Source organism: Pelophylax lessonae (genome assembly GCF_965119305.1).
Source record: "Pelophylax lessonae genome assembly, chromosome: 6".
Taxonomy (NCBI): Eukaryota; Metazoa; Chordata; class Amphibia; order Anura; family Ranidae; genus Pelophylax; species Pelophylax lessonae.
The window spans coordinates 189,754,661-189,771,562 of record NC_138773.1 but is presented as its reverse complement, the minus strand read 5'-3'; the positions used below and the strand labels follow the sequence as shown (position 1 = coordinate 189,771,562).

At 45.8% G+C, this 16,902-nt stretch overlaps 1 protein-coding gene across 1 annotated transcript in view; it reads right to left on the bottom strand.

Annotated features, from left to right (window-relative positions):
• LOC309558265 (caspase-8-like) overlaps positions 1 to 16,902 on the bottom strand; it is a 174,040-nt gene that overhangs the window by 75,960 nt on the left and 81,178 nt on the right. Inside the window, exon 4 of the mRNA XM_082261315.1 lies at positions 16,148 to 16,244. Coding sequence (XP_082117441.1) covers positions 16,148 to 16,244 — 97 coding nt within the window. The remainder of the gene's footprint in view (positions 1 to 16,147; positions 16,245 to 16,902) is intronic.

The window sequence follows — 16,902 nt, the reverse complement described above, 5'->3', positions numbered from 1 at the left end:
AATAAAATACATTTACGTTTTTGGTTGTAACATGACAAAATGTAGAAAATGTCAAGGGGTGTGAATACTTTTTCAAGACACTGTAGTCATGTATTCTAGAGGCATGGGAAAATGCAAAATTTTTTTAAATTTTACATTTTTTTTATCGGAACTCCAACATGTTTCTCTGTAAAACTAGCAAACATTTTAAAGTAGGTCATAAGTATCCTTTAGGGCTGGTTCACACCAGCAACGTACTACATTGCGAGGCTGCTAATGTCCGCTGTGTAGGAGTAGTAAGGGTGATGCAAATTGCACTGTCTACTTTTTCATTTTTTTGTAACTTTATTTGAGGTGTCACAAAATTACACTTCATTCAATTCTCCATACAGCAGCATTTTGCATTGTGCAGAACTGAGATGATATGTGATTCTGTGCAATGTGATGCACTTCGTTAAATTGATGCCCGCAGTTATTTAATATTTGTTTATTTAGTTGAATATATGTTTGATCGCTAAGCAATCGTAAGAGGGAATATTTAAAAATGTATTTAAGATACAATTAGTTAGGGACATTGTCCTATTTATGTATTTATATTCGCACTTTATTCTTTAAAAATATAGAATGTGTATGGCTATTGTAATAATGCACATTTGCTATTTATTATAATAGTGTTATCTACAGTAGATATGTGGCTATGAAATATATGTGGATATGAGATGAAAGGATAACCTTATATCACACTTCTGACGATTTTCATTTGAATCGACAGATGGGATTTTGTATACAATTGGAATATGTGTGCCCTCTAGATGACACAATTTACTTAATAAATCCAGCTGCATCTGGAAAGATTGGGTGATTTTAGAGCTAACCATTCCAGGTTAGTGAAGTCAGTGAGTGCGATATGAAGCGGCCCAGGTCTATGTTATGTTTTATGACAGAGTTATGGAGTCAGTGTCACTAGCCGCCGGGGACGTCATATTAGACGAAACTCCTAGGGTGGAGCTTAGCACACTGATGTTATATGCTGCTACCTCTGTCCAAGCACCAGCAGCTCTTGTAAGTTGAGCTGCCTTGATTTAGTCTTATTTTATGGTATGTCATTTTAGTAAACAATACTGCATTGGAGGTTTCAGTTGTGCTCCTGACTAGGGTTGAGCGAACACGGACTGTATTATTCGTGTTCGTACTGAATAATTGGATTTTTTTTACCCGAACACGGACACGGACACTTTACTGTATATTCGGGTAAAAATCCGTGTTCGGTCGTTTTATTTCCGGGTTTTGCATGCTTTGGCGCGCTTTTCATGGCGGGCTTTCAACAGCCAATCAACAAGCGTTTAACTGGTGTGCCTTAAGCCATCCCAGCCATGCCTACAAATGTATCAGTAGCTGTGATTGGCCGTCTGAAGCATGTGACCAAGTCTTTATAAGTTCGAGGCAGCGCCGCTACGGCGTCATTCTGCTGCTTAGATCAGGGAGAGAGCACACATCAACGTGCTGCCTGCTGATTAGGGACAGACAGGAAAAAAAAAAACATTTGTGTCCGGATAGAATTGAGGGACAGGTCGGAGAGTGTTAGGCAGGGCGAGTTGTAGGCATTTTAGGGCGAGGCTGCTGATTTTTAGGGAAAGTGTGTTCTACAAACTACAATCGACATTGCTGTGTGGGGTGGGGTTTGCAGTCACCCGATCTACGATCTCTTATCAATCCTGTTAGGGATAGAGTCTGCTGATTTTTAGGGAAAGTGTGTTCTACAAACTACAATCGATATTGCTGTGTGGGGTGGGGTCTGCACTCAGTCCCGATCTACGATCTTATCAATCCTGTTAGGGATAGAGTCTGCTGATTTTTAGGGAAAGTGTGTTCTACAAACTACAATCGATATTGCTGTGCGGGGTGGGGTCTGCACTCAGTCCCGATCTACGATCTTATAAATCCTGTTAGGGATAGAGTCTGCTGATTTTTAGGGAAAGTGTGTTCTACAAACTACAATCGATATTAATGTGTGGGGTGGGGTGCAGTCCCGATCTACGATCTTATAAATCCTGTTAGGGATAGAGTCTGCTGATTTTTAGGGAAAGTGTGTTCTACAAACTACAATCGATATTGCTGTGTGGTGTGGGATAGGAGATAGGCAGGTGTCAGTGATCCACATCCATTTTGCTGTGTGGGCTGCAGTGAACACAATCTTTTTGGGGTGCAGTGAACACAATCTTTTTGGGGTACAGTGAACACAATCTTTGTGGGGTACAGTGAACACAATCTTGGTATAGTGAACACAATCTTTTTGGGGTGCAGTGAACGAAATCCTTTTGGGGTGCAGTGAACACAATCTTTGTGGGGTGCAGTGAACACAATCTTTGTGGGGTACAGTGAACACAATCTTTGTGGGGTACAGTGAACACAATCTCATACTTCTGAAGATTTGAGGGTGCTGCCTGTTCCATACTCCCCCTACTCCTCATCCATCCATTTAGGGGTACAAACAATAGTAATTGGGGCCTAGTGTGGTTGTGTACGTGTGATATACATACACTTTTTTGGATCATATTTTCTATTCCGCTATTTAATCAAAAACCTTTGGGGATCAGTTAAATTGGGGGATAGTCTGTGTTGGTACGTGTGAGATCCACCTTTCCAAGTTTTTGGGGTTCATCTCATACTTCTGAAGATTTGAGGGTGCTGCCTGTTCCATACTCCCCCCTACTCCTCATCCAGCCTTTTTGGGGTACAAACAATAGTAATTGGGGCCTTGTGTGGTTGTGTACGTGTGATATACATACACTTTTTTGGATCATATTTTCTATTCCGCTATTTAATCAAAAACCTTTGGGGATCAGTTAAATTGGGGGATAGTCTGTGTTGGTACGTGTGGGAGAGATCCACCTTTCCAAGTTTTTGGGGTTCATCTCATACTTCTGAAGATTTGAGGGTGCTGCCTGTTCCATACTCCCCCTACTCCTCATCCATCCTTTTAGGGGTACAAACAATAGTAATTGGGGCCTAGTGTGGTTGTGTACGTGTGAGATACATACACTTTTTTGGATCATATTTTCTATTCCGCTATTTAATCAAAAACCTTTGGGGATCAGTTAAATTGGGGGATAGTCTGTGTTGGTACGTGTGAGATCCACCTTTCCAAGTTTTTGGGGTTCATCTCATACTTCTGAAGATTTGAGGGTGCTGCCTGTTCCATACTCCCCCCCTACTCCTCATCCAGCCTTTTAGGGGTACAAACAATAGTAATTGGGGCCTAGTGTGGTTGTGTACGTGTGAGATACATACACTTTTTTGGATCATATTTTCTATTCCGCTATTTAATCAAAAACCTTTGGGGATCAGTTAAATTGGGGGATAGTCTGTGTTGGTACGTGTGAGATCCACCTTTCCAAGTTTTTGGGGTTCATCTCATACTTCTGAAGATTTGAGGGTGCGGCCTGTTCCATACTCCCCCCTACTCCTCATCCAGCCTTTTAGGGGTACAAACAATAGTAATTGGGGCCTAGTGTGGTTGTGTACGTGTGATATACATACACTTTTTTGGATCATATTTTCTATTCCGCTATTTAATCAAAAACCTTTGGGGATCAGTTAAATTGGGGGATAGTCTGTGTTGGTACGTGTGGGAGAGATCCACCTTTCCAAGTTTTTGGGGTTCATCTCATACTTCTGAAGATTTGAGGGTGCTGCCTGTTCCATACTCCCCCTACTCCTCATCCATCCTTTTAGGGGTACAAACAATAGTAATTGGGGCCTAGTGTGGTTGTGTACGTGTGAGATACATACACTTTTTTGGATCATATTTTCTATTCCGCTATTTAATCAAAAACCTTTGGGGATCAGTTAAATTGGGGGATAGTCTGTGTTGGTACGTGTGAGATCCACCTTTCCAAGTTTTTGGGGTTCATCTCATACTTCTGAAGATTTGAGGGTGCGGCCTGTTCCATACTCCCCCCTACTCCTCATCCAGCCTTTTAGGGGTACAAACAATAGTAATTGGGGCCTAGTGTGGTTGTGTACGTGTGATATACATACACTTTTTTGGATCATATTTTCTATTCCGCTATTTAATCAAAAACCTTTGGGGATCAGTTAAATTGGGGGATAGTCTGTGTTGGTACGTGTGGGAGAGATCCACCCTTCCAAGTTTTTGGGGTTCATCTCATACTTCTGAAGATTTGAGGGTGCTGCCTGTTCCATACTCCCCCCCCCTACTCCTCATCCATCCTTTTAGGGGTACAAACAATAGTAATTGGGGCCTAGTGTGGTTGTGTACGTGTGAGATACATACACTTTTTTGGATCATATTTTCTATCCCACTATTTAATCAAAAACCTTTGGGGATCAGTTAAATTGGGGGATAGTCTGTGTTGGTACGTGTGAGATCCACCTTTCCAAGTTTTTGGGGTTCATCTCATACTTCTGAAGATTTGAGGGTGCTGCCTGTTCCATACTCCCCCCTACTCCTCATCCAGCCTTTTAGGGGTACAAACAATAGTAATTGGGGCCTAGTGTGGTTGTGTACGTGTGATATACATACACTTTTTTGGATCATATTTTCTATTCCGCTATTTAATCAAAAACCTTTGGGGATCAGTTAAATTGGGGGATAGTCTGTGTTGGTACGTGTGAGATCCACCTTTCCAAGTTTTTGGGGTTCATCTCATACTTCTGAAGATTTGAGGGTGCGGCCTGTTCCATACTCCCCCCTACTCCTCATCCAGCCTTTTAGGGGTACAAACAATAGTAATTGGGGCCTAGTGTGGTTGTGTACGTGTGATATACATACACTTTTTTGGATCATATTTTCTATTCCGCTATTTAATCAAAAACCTTTGGGGATCAGTTAAATTGGGGGATAGTCTGTGTTGGTACGTGTGGGAGAGATCCACCTTTCCAAGTTTTTGGGGTTCATCTCATACTTCTGAAGATTTGAGGGTGCTGCCTGTTCCATACTCCCCCCCCCCTACTCCTCATCCATCCTTTTAGGGGTACAAACAATAGTAATTGGGGCCTAGTGTGGTTGTGTACGTGTGAGATACATACACTTTTTTGGATCATATTTTCTATCCCACTATTTAATCAAAAACCTTTGGGGATCAGTTAAATTGGGGGATAGTCTGTGTTGGTACGTGTGAGATCCACCTTTCCAAGTTTTTGGGGTTCATCTCATACTTCTGAAGATTTGAGGGTGCGGCCTGTTCCATACTCCCCCCTACTCCTCATCCAGCCTTTTAGGGGTACAAACAATAGTAATTGGGGCCTAGTGTGGTTGTGTACGTGTGATATACATACACTTTTTTGGATCATATTTTCTATTCCGCTATTTAATCAAAAACCTTTGGGGATCAGTTAAATTGGGGGATAGTCTGTGTTGGTACGTGTGGGAGAGATCCACCTTTCCAAGTTTTTGGGGTTCATCTCATACTTCTGAAGATTTGAGGGTGCTGCCTGTTCCATACTCCCCCCCCCCTACTCCTCATCCATCCTTTTAGGGGTACAAACAATAGTAATTGGGGCCTAGTGTGGTTGTGTACGTGTGAGATACATACACTTTTTTGGATCATATTTTCTATCCCACTATTTAATCAAAAACCTTTGGGGATCAGTTAAATTGGGGGATAGTCTGTGTTGGTACGTGTGAGATCCACCTTTCCAAGTTTTTGGGGTTCATCTCATACTTCTGAAGATTTGAGGGTGCTGCCTGTTCCATACTCCCCCCTACTCCTCATCCAGCCTTTTAGGGGTACAAACAATAGTAATTGGGGCCTAGTGTGGTTGTGTACGTGTGATATACATACACTTTTTTGGATCATATTTTCTATTCCGCTATTTAATCAAAAACCTTTGGGGATCAGTTAAATTGGGGGATAGTCTGTGTTGGTACGTGTGAGATCCACCTTTCCAAGTTTTTGGGGTTCATCTCATACTTCTGAAGATTTGAGGGTGCGGCCTGTTCCATACTCCCCCCTACTCCTCATCCAGCCTTTTAGGGGTACAAACAATAGTAATTGGGGCCTAGTGTGGTTGTGTACGTGTGATATACATACACTTTTTTGGATCATATTTTCTATTCCGCTATTTAATCAAAAACCTTTGGGGATCAGTTAAATTGGGGGATAGTCTGTGTTGGTACGTGTGGGAGAGATCCACCTTTCCAAGTTTTTGGGGTTCATCTCATACTTCTGAAGATTTGAGGGTGCTGCCTGTTCCATACTCCCCCCCCCCTACTCCTCATCCATCCTTTTAGGGGTACAAACAATAGTAATTGGGGCCTAGTGTGGTTGTGTACGTGTGAGATACATACACTTTTTTGGATCATATTTTCTATCCCACTATTTAATCAAAAACCTTTGGGGATCAGTTAAATTGGGGGATAGTCTGTGTTGGTACGTGTGAGATCCACCTTTCCAAGTTTTTGGGGTTCATCTCATACTTCTGAAGATTTGAGGGTGCTGCCTGTTCCATACTCCCCCCTACTCCTCATCCAGCCTTTTAGGGGTACAAACAATAGTAATTGGGGCCTAGTGTGGTTGTGTACGTGTGATATACATACACTTTTTTGGATCATATTTTCTATTCCGCTATTTAATCAAAAACCTTTGGGGATCAGTTAAATTGGGGGATAGTCTGTGTTGGTACGTGTGGGAGAGATCCACCTTTCCAAGTTTTTGGGGTTCATCTCATACTTCTGAAGATTTGAGGGTGCTGCCTGTTCCATACTCCTCCTACTCCTCATCATGCCTTTAGGGGTACAAACAATAGTAATTGGGGCAAAGTGTGGTTGTGTACGTGTGATATACATACACTTTTTTTTGGATCGTATTTTCTATTCCGCTATTTAATCAAAACCTTTGGGTATAAACAATTAAATTGCGTGATAGTCTGTGTCGGTACGTGTAAAATACACCTTTCCAATTTTTGGGGTGCATCTCATACTGCCGAGGATTTGATGGTGCTTCAGTCTGCCTCCTGCCTGTTCCGAACTCCTCCTACTCCTCATCCTGCCTTTAGGGTAGAAAAAATTGTAATTGGGGCCTAGTTGGTGTTTGTACGTGTGAGATACACCGTTTTGTAAAATTTGTCCTATTCCGCTATTCAATATACACCCTCTTTGAGTGTAAAAAATTAAATTGCGGGATAGTCTGTACCGGTACATGTGAGATACACCTTTTTAAATTTGTTTGGCGCATCTCCTTCTACCGCCGAGGATTGCAGGGCGCTTCAGTTTGCCTCCTGTTCCCAACTCCTCCTACTCCTCTTCCTCATCCTGCCTTTAGGGTACAAAAAATTGTAATCGGGGCCTAGTTGGTGTTTGTACGTGTGAGATACACCGTTTTGTAAAATTTGTCCTATTCCGCTATTCAATATACACCCTGTTTGAGTGTAAAAAATTAAATTGCGGGATAATCTGTACCGGTACATGTGAGATACCCCTTTTTAAATTGGTTTGGCGCATCACCTTCTCCCGCCGAGGATTGCAGGGCGCTTCAGTTTGCCTCCTGTTCCCAACTCCTCCTACTCCTCTTCCTCATCCTGCCTTTAGGGTACAAAAAATTGTAATCGGGGCCTAGTTGGTGTTTGTACGTGTGAGATACACCGTTTTGTAAAATTTGTCCTATTCCGCTATTCAATATACACCCTGTTTGAGTGTAAAAAATTAAATTGCGGGATAATCTGTACCGGTACATGTGAGATACCCCTTTTTAAATTGGTTTGGCGCATCTCCTTCTACCGCCGAGGATTGCAGGGCGCTTCAGTTTGCCTCCTGTTCCCAACTCCTCCTACTCCTCTTCCTCATCCTCCCTTTAGGGTACAAAAAATTTGAATCCGGGCCTAGTCTGTGTTTGTACGTGTGAGATACACTGTTTTTTTTATCCTTTTTCCTATTCCGCTATTCAATATACACCCTTTTGGGGTAAAAAACATTAAATTGCGGCATAGTTTGCATATTTGACTGTGAGATACACCCGTGCGATACTGTTGTTGTTTTGTTCCGCTATTCAATAAACACCTTTCTAGGGCAAGATCATAAATTACAGAAATATGAGGAGACCGTCAAATAGGGGCCGTGGCCTGGGTCGTGGTGCTGCTGGTAGAGCTCCTGTTGCAAGGAGAGGACGTGGTCGATCTGTGCCAGCTACACGCACAAGTGAAACACCTTCCACAAGTGTGAGTAGGCGACAGAACCTGCATCAGTATTTGGTAGGGCATCATGCGCCTCTAGACGTGATGAGGCCTGAAGAAGTACAGGCGATAGTAGATTGGGTTGCTGACAGTGCCTCCGGTTCCTTCACATTGTCTCCCACCCAGTCTACTGCAGAAAGGTCAGAGTTGGCACCTGCAGCCGATGTCCAACCGACTTTCACCACACCCCCTTGGAAATCAGGCAAGCAATCTGAGCCCCAATCCATACAGCAGTCTCTTCTTCTTTTTGAGGACTCTGTCAGCAGGGTTTCCCAGGGCCATCCACCTAGCCCTGCCCCAGAAGTTGAAGAGATTGAGTGCAGCGATGCCCAACCACTTATTTCTCAAGATGAGTACATGCAAGGACCATCGCAGCACGTCTCCGATGATGACGAAATGCAGGTGCCAACTGCTGTGGCGTTCAGCATTGTGGAGACCGACAAGGAGGGCAGGGGTGAAGACTGGGTGGAAGATGATGTGGAGGACGATGAGGTCCTCGACCCCACATGGAATGAAGGTCATGCAGGTGACCTGAGTAGTTTGGAGGAAGAGGCGGTGGTCGCACAGAGCCACCAGCACAGCAGAAGAGGGAGCAGGGTGCAGAAGCGGAGCGGCCGTGCCCTAGACACTACGCCCGCTACTGCCCAACGCAGCAAGGGAACGAGCGCACCAAAGTCAGCTCAAAGGAGTTCTCTAGCGTGGAAGTTCTTTAGAAAATGTGCTGATGACAGGACACGAGTGGTTTGCACCCTGTGCAATCAGAGCCTGAAGCGAGGCATAAACCTTCTCAACCTGAGCACAACCTGCATGATCAGGCATCTAAGTGCAAAGCACGAGCTGCAGTGGAGTAGACACCTTTAAAACCAAGAAACGTCTCTGGCTCATCATGCTTCCTCTTCTGCTGCAGTCTCGGCCGATCCAGCCACATCTGTAGTGATACCGGCACCTGCCACCCCGCAAACAGAGGATCTGTCAGCAACACCACCACCTGGGTCACCAACCATCTCCACAATGTCCCGTGGAAGCGTTCAGCTTTCCATCTCCCAAACACTTGAGAGGAAGAGGAAGTACCCCCCTACCCACCCGCGATCCCTGGCCCTGAATGCCAGCATTTCAAAATTCTTGGCCTTTGAAATGCTGTCATTCCGTCTGGTGGAGACGCACAGTTTTAAAAACCTTATGTCGGTGGCTGTCCCACAGTACGTCGTGCCCAGCCGCCACTACTTTTCCAGGCAAGCCATCCCTTCCCTGCACAACCAAGTGGGGGAAAGAATCAGGTGTGCACTGCGCAACGCCATCTCTGGCAAGGTCCACCTAACTACCGATACGTGGACCAGTAAGCACGGTCAGGGGCGTTATATCTCCCTAACGGCACACTGGGTAAATGCAGTGGCGGATGGGCCTGAGGCGGATAGCAATTTGGCGCATGTCCTTCCACCACCGAGGATTGCAGGGCGCTTCAGTTTGCCTCCTGTTCCTAACTCCTCCTACTCCGCTTCCTCATCCTCTACCGCCTCCTCATCCGGACAGCGTAACACCTTCACACCAACTTCAGCACGGCCAGGGGTAAACGACAGCAGGCAGTTTTACAACTTGCCTGTTTGGGGGACAAACCACACACCGCGCAGGAGTTGTGGAGGAGCATGGAACAGCAGACAAATGAGTGGTTGCTGCCAGCGAGCCTCAAGCCCGGCCTGGTGGTGTGCGATAACGGGCGAAATCTCATAGCAGCTCTGGGCCTAGCCGGTTTGACGCACATCCCTTGCCTGGCGCATGTGCTGAATTTGGTGGTGCAGAGGTTCCTTAAAAACTACTCCGATATGTCAGAGCTGCTGCAGAAAGTGCGGGCCGTCTGTGCGCACTTTCGGCGTTCTCACCCTGCTGCTGCTCGCCTGTCAGCGCTGCAGCGTAACTTCGGCCTTCCCGCTCACCGCCTCATATGTGACGTGCCCACAAGGTGGAACTCCACCTTGCACATGCTGCAAAGACTGTGCGAGCAGCAGCAGGCCATAGTGGAGTTTCAGCTGCAGCACGCACGCGTGAGTCGCTCTGCGGAACAGCACCACTTCACCACCAATAACTGGGCCTCCATGCGAGACCTGTGTGCCTTGTTGCGCTGTTTTGAGTACTCCACCAACATGGCCAGTGCCGATGACGCCGTTCTCAGCTTAACTATCCCCCTTCTATGCCTCCTTGAAAAAACAATTCGGGCGATGATGGAAGAGGATGTGGCACAGGATGAGGAGGAGGAGGAGGAGGATGAGGAGGTAACATTTCCAAGGCTTTCAGGGCAGTCATTCGCAAGGGGCTCCGAGGGTGGGTTCCTGCACACACAAACGCCAGGGACACAATTGTCCAGCAGGGGCACAGTTCTGGAGGATGAGGAGGATGAGGAGGAGGAGCTGGAGGAGGAGATGGAACCATGTTCACAGCAGGGTGGCACCCAGGCCAGCTCATGGCCATCACTGGTGCGTGGCTGGGGGGATACACAGGACACGGACAATACACCTCCCACAGAGGACAGCCTTTCGTTGCCTCTGGGCAGCCTGGCACACATGAGCGATTACATGCTGCAGTGTCTCCACAACGACCGCCGAGTTGCCCACATTCTAACTGGTGCTGATTACTGGGTGGCCACGCTGCTGGATCCCCGTTACAAGGACAACGTACCGTCCTTAATTCACTCACTGGAGCGCGATCGCAAGATGCGCGAGTACAAGCGCACGCTGGTAGACGCCATGCTGCTGGCATTCCCACCTGACAGCGGGGCCATAGTGGAAGCACAAGGCAGAGGAGGAGGAGGAGGAGGAAGAGGTCGCCAACGCAACCAGGGCACCGCCAGCACCTCAGAAGGCAGGGTTAGCATGGCCGAAATGTGGAAAAGCTTTGTCAGCACGCCGCAACAAACAGCAGCACCAGCAGCTCAGATGGAACGTCTTAGCAGGAGGCAGCATTTTACCAACATGGTGGAGCAGTATGTGTGCACACGCCTAGACGTACTGAATGAGGGGTCTGCCCCCTTCAACTTCTGGGTCTCCAAGTTGGGCACATGGCCTGAGCTTGCCCTTTACGCCTTGGAGGTGCTGGCGTGCCCTGCAGCCAGTGTATTATCTGAACGGGTATTTAGCATGGCTGGGGGCGTTATCACAGACAAGCGCAGCCGCCTGTCCAGAGACAATGTGGACAAGCTCACGTTCATTAAAATGAACCAGGCATGGATCCCACGGGACTTTTCCGTACCTTGTGCAGAATAGCGATGGATACCGACCTTACCCACCCATTGTTCCATTTTTGCTCTTTCTCACTCTTTTGGGGTGTACCCTCATTTAAAATTTGTGAAAAGAAGCAGTGTTGGCTACCTCGTCCTCCTCCTCAGGGCCAGATTAACATAGGGGCTATTGGAGCTGCAGCTCCAGGCCCCTACCTTTTATATAGGCCCCCGGGTTGGCCATATTCACTGTTACCGCTCTTCTGTCACTTGTAAACACAGAAGTCTGGCTTCTATGCTCGCTTCCCCAGGCAGCTCCCTCAGAACCTCCCCACACAGCACGAAGGCCGGACAAGGAGGGACAGTTGCCGATGCATGGATGTGTTTATGGGCTTCAGAGACAGCATCCCATGTTGAATTAGGCATGCATGGCTGCACCCTTCCTCCTCTGGGTGCATGCCAAGGCACGGCCCTTAAGGCCCTTCAAAATCCTCAGCACCAAGCCCATGATGCTCTTAATCCGGCCCTGGTCCTCCTCCACCGCCGCTTCCACCTACACCGCCCATAGGTGTGCGCAGCCTATTGCATTAGGGTGTGCACCCCAAAGTTGAAATACACATGCATGTGTTTGCCTACATGTACATGGCCCCGATACATTACTCTCCCTGCTGGCAAAGAGAAATAGAGCAGAGCAGGTCCGAGGGAGATCTTTCCCATCTCCTCACTGGCAAACAGAGCGATAATGCTAATGTGCCCTAGGTGATTAGGGTGTGCCCAGGTACACCCGGCACACCCTGTGCGCACGCCTATGACACCGCCACATCCACCACCACCTCAACCTCCCTCCTACTCCATATGGGCCTCGTCCTTCAGAGATGAAGAACATTGTTTTATTTTTCTGTTTTTTTTTGTTGTTTTAAGTTATTTCCCTATCCACATTTGTTTGCAGAGCACTTGCCATGCTCTTAATTACGTTTTGCTGCCATTTGCAGCACTCTAGCCCTTTCCTTTGGTGTTTTAGAGCCATTTTAGTGCCTGAAAGTTCGGGTCCCCATTGACTTCAATGGGGTTCGGTGTCCAGGAAAAGTTCGGCAAAAGTCCGGGACACGGACCCGGACTTTTTTTTAAAGTTCGGCCGAACCCGCCAAACACGGACATCCAGGTGTCCGCTCAACTCTACTCCTGACAATTGTCTGATCCAAACCTTCTAAAATCTAAAACTAATGCCCAAATCACTCTCCCCCCGGACCCCCCTATAAAGAAAAATATTGTCTAATCAATGCATCTGTAGAGTCTCTGCACAGGAGAATGATTCAGTCCCTTTACGGGACCTCTAATATGCTGGAAGCTATAGATGGTAATCTTTAGATTAGTGTCACAAGCTAGTAAATATTTCACTCAAAACAAATATTTGATTATAAAAGCTCATACAAATTGTTATAAATGGAGTGTGGCCTAACTTTATTTTGTTTGTGATTTTTGTGTTTGGGGGGGTTGGCATCATTATTTACGTTTTTGCTCGGGACTTTTCCAAGTAATTTTTCATAAAAGTACAATTGATAAAAAGACAATTGTTGTAAAGCAGTGCGATCAACAGACACAACCAATCAATAAACAACAATAAACATGAATAAATAAAGAACGTATGAAATCTTATTCACTTGTATACCATGTGAACTTATGGCTCCTTTCACACGGCCGCTCCGTGTGAAAGGTCCGCTGCGGGACTTTTTTTTTTCCACGGAGCGGATGACATTTCTGTCATCCGCTCTGTGTGCCCGCATATCATCCTATCCGTTTGCGGATGATATGCGGACATAATGTAAGTATATGGCACTGCGGATGTCAGCGGATGATACCGCTGACATCCGATTTTCCTTCCTTTCCGTTTTTTACACGGAAGGAAAAATGGGGTTCTGTTCCGTTCGTAAAAACGGAACAGAACTGACAGGAGGAAAATCGGATGTCAGCGGATGGTATTCCGCTGACATCCGCAGTGCCATTCACTTACATTATGTCCGCAAATCATCCGCAAACGGATTGGATGATTTGCGGACACACGGAGCGGCCGTGTGAAAGGACCCTATGTGTAAATGACCGATATAAAAAGTATAATCGGTGTGCACAACCAATCAATAAAACATAGCACCCTCTAGTGTGCAGTCTAGGGTAGTAAAATGTATTTCTGACTCATTGTAGTTGTGTGAGTCTGTAAATGGGTCAGGTTACTGTAGGTAAGGCTGGGGGACTCTCCAGGTCAGGCCTCTGGTACCTCCCCTGTCTCTTGGAGAAGTTTCTAAAAGCTTGTGAGTGGAGGTCAGGAGGTACTGATTTATGAGAATCTGGTCATTCCCCAGTCAGGAGGCCTGGCAGAGTGGCAGGATAAGCCCATACATATTGTGGGGCCTGGCCAGCAGAGGAGTCGGGTGGAAGATGAAGTGAGAAAACTGTGTTGTGTAGCCTGGGAGGGGGCCCAAGGGCTGAGGGGGGCTCTGCCTCCAGGCTTGGAGCTGAGGAAAGAAGGAAGAAGGACAGAGGGATCTCCACTACCCTACAATCTCTTTCAGGAGACACCCTGGCTTACAAGGAAGGACCTGGACAGCAGAAGGTTTGTACAGTAGTCACTCCTGAAGCAGCAGAATTTCCATGGACTGAGTGAGTACCTTTACACCACCAGGGCCTAGACAGGAGATAGCTGCCCAATGCAATATTAAGAAAGCACTCAGAATACTGCCACCAACTTAACTGCCACCAACCTAAAACCAAGCCCTTGTCCTGGGACATTTCACCAAGCAGCCAAATAGGCTGGTATTTCCAAGATTGGAGACATAGAGCTCCTTCAAGTTGGGACTTTGCTAAAATTCCACCCAGATGACACCGAGCTCCTAGAAGGGGGATTTAATTTGTTAAGTCGAGAAAGACTGTTACTGTTCCAGAGGGAATGCAGTCATTTTTGTACATTTTTGTGGTGTGCATAGAGAAGGAAGTTGTCCTCATCGTTGTTATTTAGTTCAAGTTGGGCATCCCATAATCCTTATACGCTATCCAAGTTGCTTTCCCCAATAAAACATCAAAAAAGCCCATGGACTGCTTCCTTGTCTCTGAATAAGAGTTGAAAATGTGTGTTGTCTGACTGAACAGGAAAAGGGGGACCCAAAATCCAGTAGCCTTCTAGGGGTTATCGCTATAAAAAACATCAGTAAAAATCAAGTTCATATACGTTCTTATTTACTCATGATCCATGCAAACTTATCCGTAACCAGTGTTGAATTTAAAATTCCAAGGAGAAATATAAATCCTGTGTCCCTAATGACATCACAACAACAAAACATGTAGGGCTTTACAATAATGTAACAGGGACTGCTCTGTAAAGGGAACAGTGCAGTTCCCTTTACATCAAGGTCCCCTTGATATTACAGTGCCCCATTACAGAGCAGTCCCCTTTACATCACATTGACCCATTTACATCACACTGCCCCCTTTATATCACAGTGCCCCCTTTACATCACAGCACCCCCTTTTCATTACAATGCCCCCATTACATAGCAGTCCCCTTTACATCACAGTGCCCCCTTTACAGCGCAGTCCCCGAGAGCAATCACAGCCTCCTCCTCCATCACAGTGCCCCTGCAGTCCCCCCCCCTCCTCTCTCCCCATTCTAATCTCTGCCTCCACTGCACAGGACTCCTACCTTTGGCAGGGCAGAGGCTGTGCTCAGTCTGTGTGTACTCTCCCACCCAACAATGTCATCCTATCAGCAGGGCAGGGGGCAAGAGGAGCACTCCATTCTGATCTGCAGCTCCTCCCACCTCCTTTCTTGCTGATAGAATGATATTGTCACCTGGGCTTGTGGAGGAGCTGGGAGAGGATACAGGCATGGCCACATGAGAGCGGGGACTGCGGTCTGCGATATGCCTGTGCGGAGCACGATCACCACTCACCTTCCTTCTGTTGTGTGGCCCGGTCATCAACAGGCCACAGACCTGCACTGGTCCGCGGCCAGGGGGTTGGGGACCCCTAGGTTACACTATGAGGCTTTCTTCTGTTTTTTGAGTTGCGCTTTGGTTTAAAGTTGAATATCCTGTTAGCTGCTGTAAATACCTACATATCCATCAGATACACACCTGTAGCAGCCATCTTGGATCCCAGATTGTTTTGAGGCTTCATTGTCCCTTGTAATAAAGACCTAGTTCTAAGGTGAGCATACACCTGTTGGGGGATTCTTAGTGGCAGTCCAGTGTGTGCTTTTCTGGATTAATAGTTCTCCTTGGAAGTTTAAATCCAACACTGGTCACAAATACGTTTGCATGGAACACGAGTGAACACAAATTTATATGAACTTGATTTTTATTGATGTTTGTAATTTTTTATTGACTGGTTGTGCACATGGATTGTTCTTTTAATACTGATTGTTCACAGATAAGTTCATATGGATCACGAGGGAACATGAATGTATATGTTGCAACCTGTTATATTGCTTTTGGAAATGCTCAGAGTAGCAGTAAAAACATGTGTCCCAGAGCATAGGGTGCAGGCTTGTCCTGATACAAATCCAGAGGGCTAATAAATGTAGAAAGGATCACTGCTACTCCCAACAAGCCAAAGTGAATAAGCGATAAGGAGCGACCTCAGCCTACAAATCTCCACCAAACCACACACCCTGATGTATTTCGCCCTGCCCACCAAGGTTTAGTTATACGGTCTACTGTTGTTGTTGTTGTTGTTAATGTTTCATTTATAATTTTTTTTTAAATAAGGGTCTCTTACTGTTTTCTTTAATTTGGCTTTTTCAGGGTATATGTGAAACTTCACTTTCTTTACATCTTCAGAATCTAACTCTTGTGAAATATCATATAGCATTGACCTGTAAGATTCAAAAAGAAGATGCAATTCCTTATATTTATTACATCTTAAAAATGTTCACATATAGTTTGTCTGCTTATCTTACACATATCTTTTTCCTAACATTTACCTCATGGGAAATAAGACAGTCGGTTTACAACTGCTCCCTATTTAAAGGATATGCAAAGTTTTTGGACTGTTATCCTTTAACCACTTGCTTACTAGGCACAATACCCTCATTCCTGACCAGGCCGATTTTCAGCTTTCAGCGCTCTCACAATTTGAATGACAATTGCGTAGTCATGCAACACTGTACCCAAATGAAATTTGTATCATTTTTTTCACACAAATAGAGCTTTCTTTTGATGGTATTTACCTACTACGTTTATTATTTTTTGCTAAACAAACAAAAAAAGACCAACAATTTTGAAAACAAAAACAAAACGTTTTTCTTATTTTGTTATAAACTTTTGCAAACTGGTACTTTTTTCCTTCACTGATGGGCATTGATGAGGTGGCACTGATGGGCACTGATAGGCTGCAATGATGGGCACTGATGAGGTGGCACTGATGAGGCGGCACTGATGGGCACTGATGAGGCGGCATGGTGGGCACTGATAAGGCTGCACTGATGGGTGGCACTAATGGGCACTGATAGGTGGCACTGATGGGTGACACTG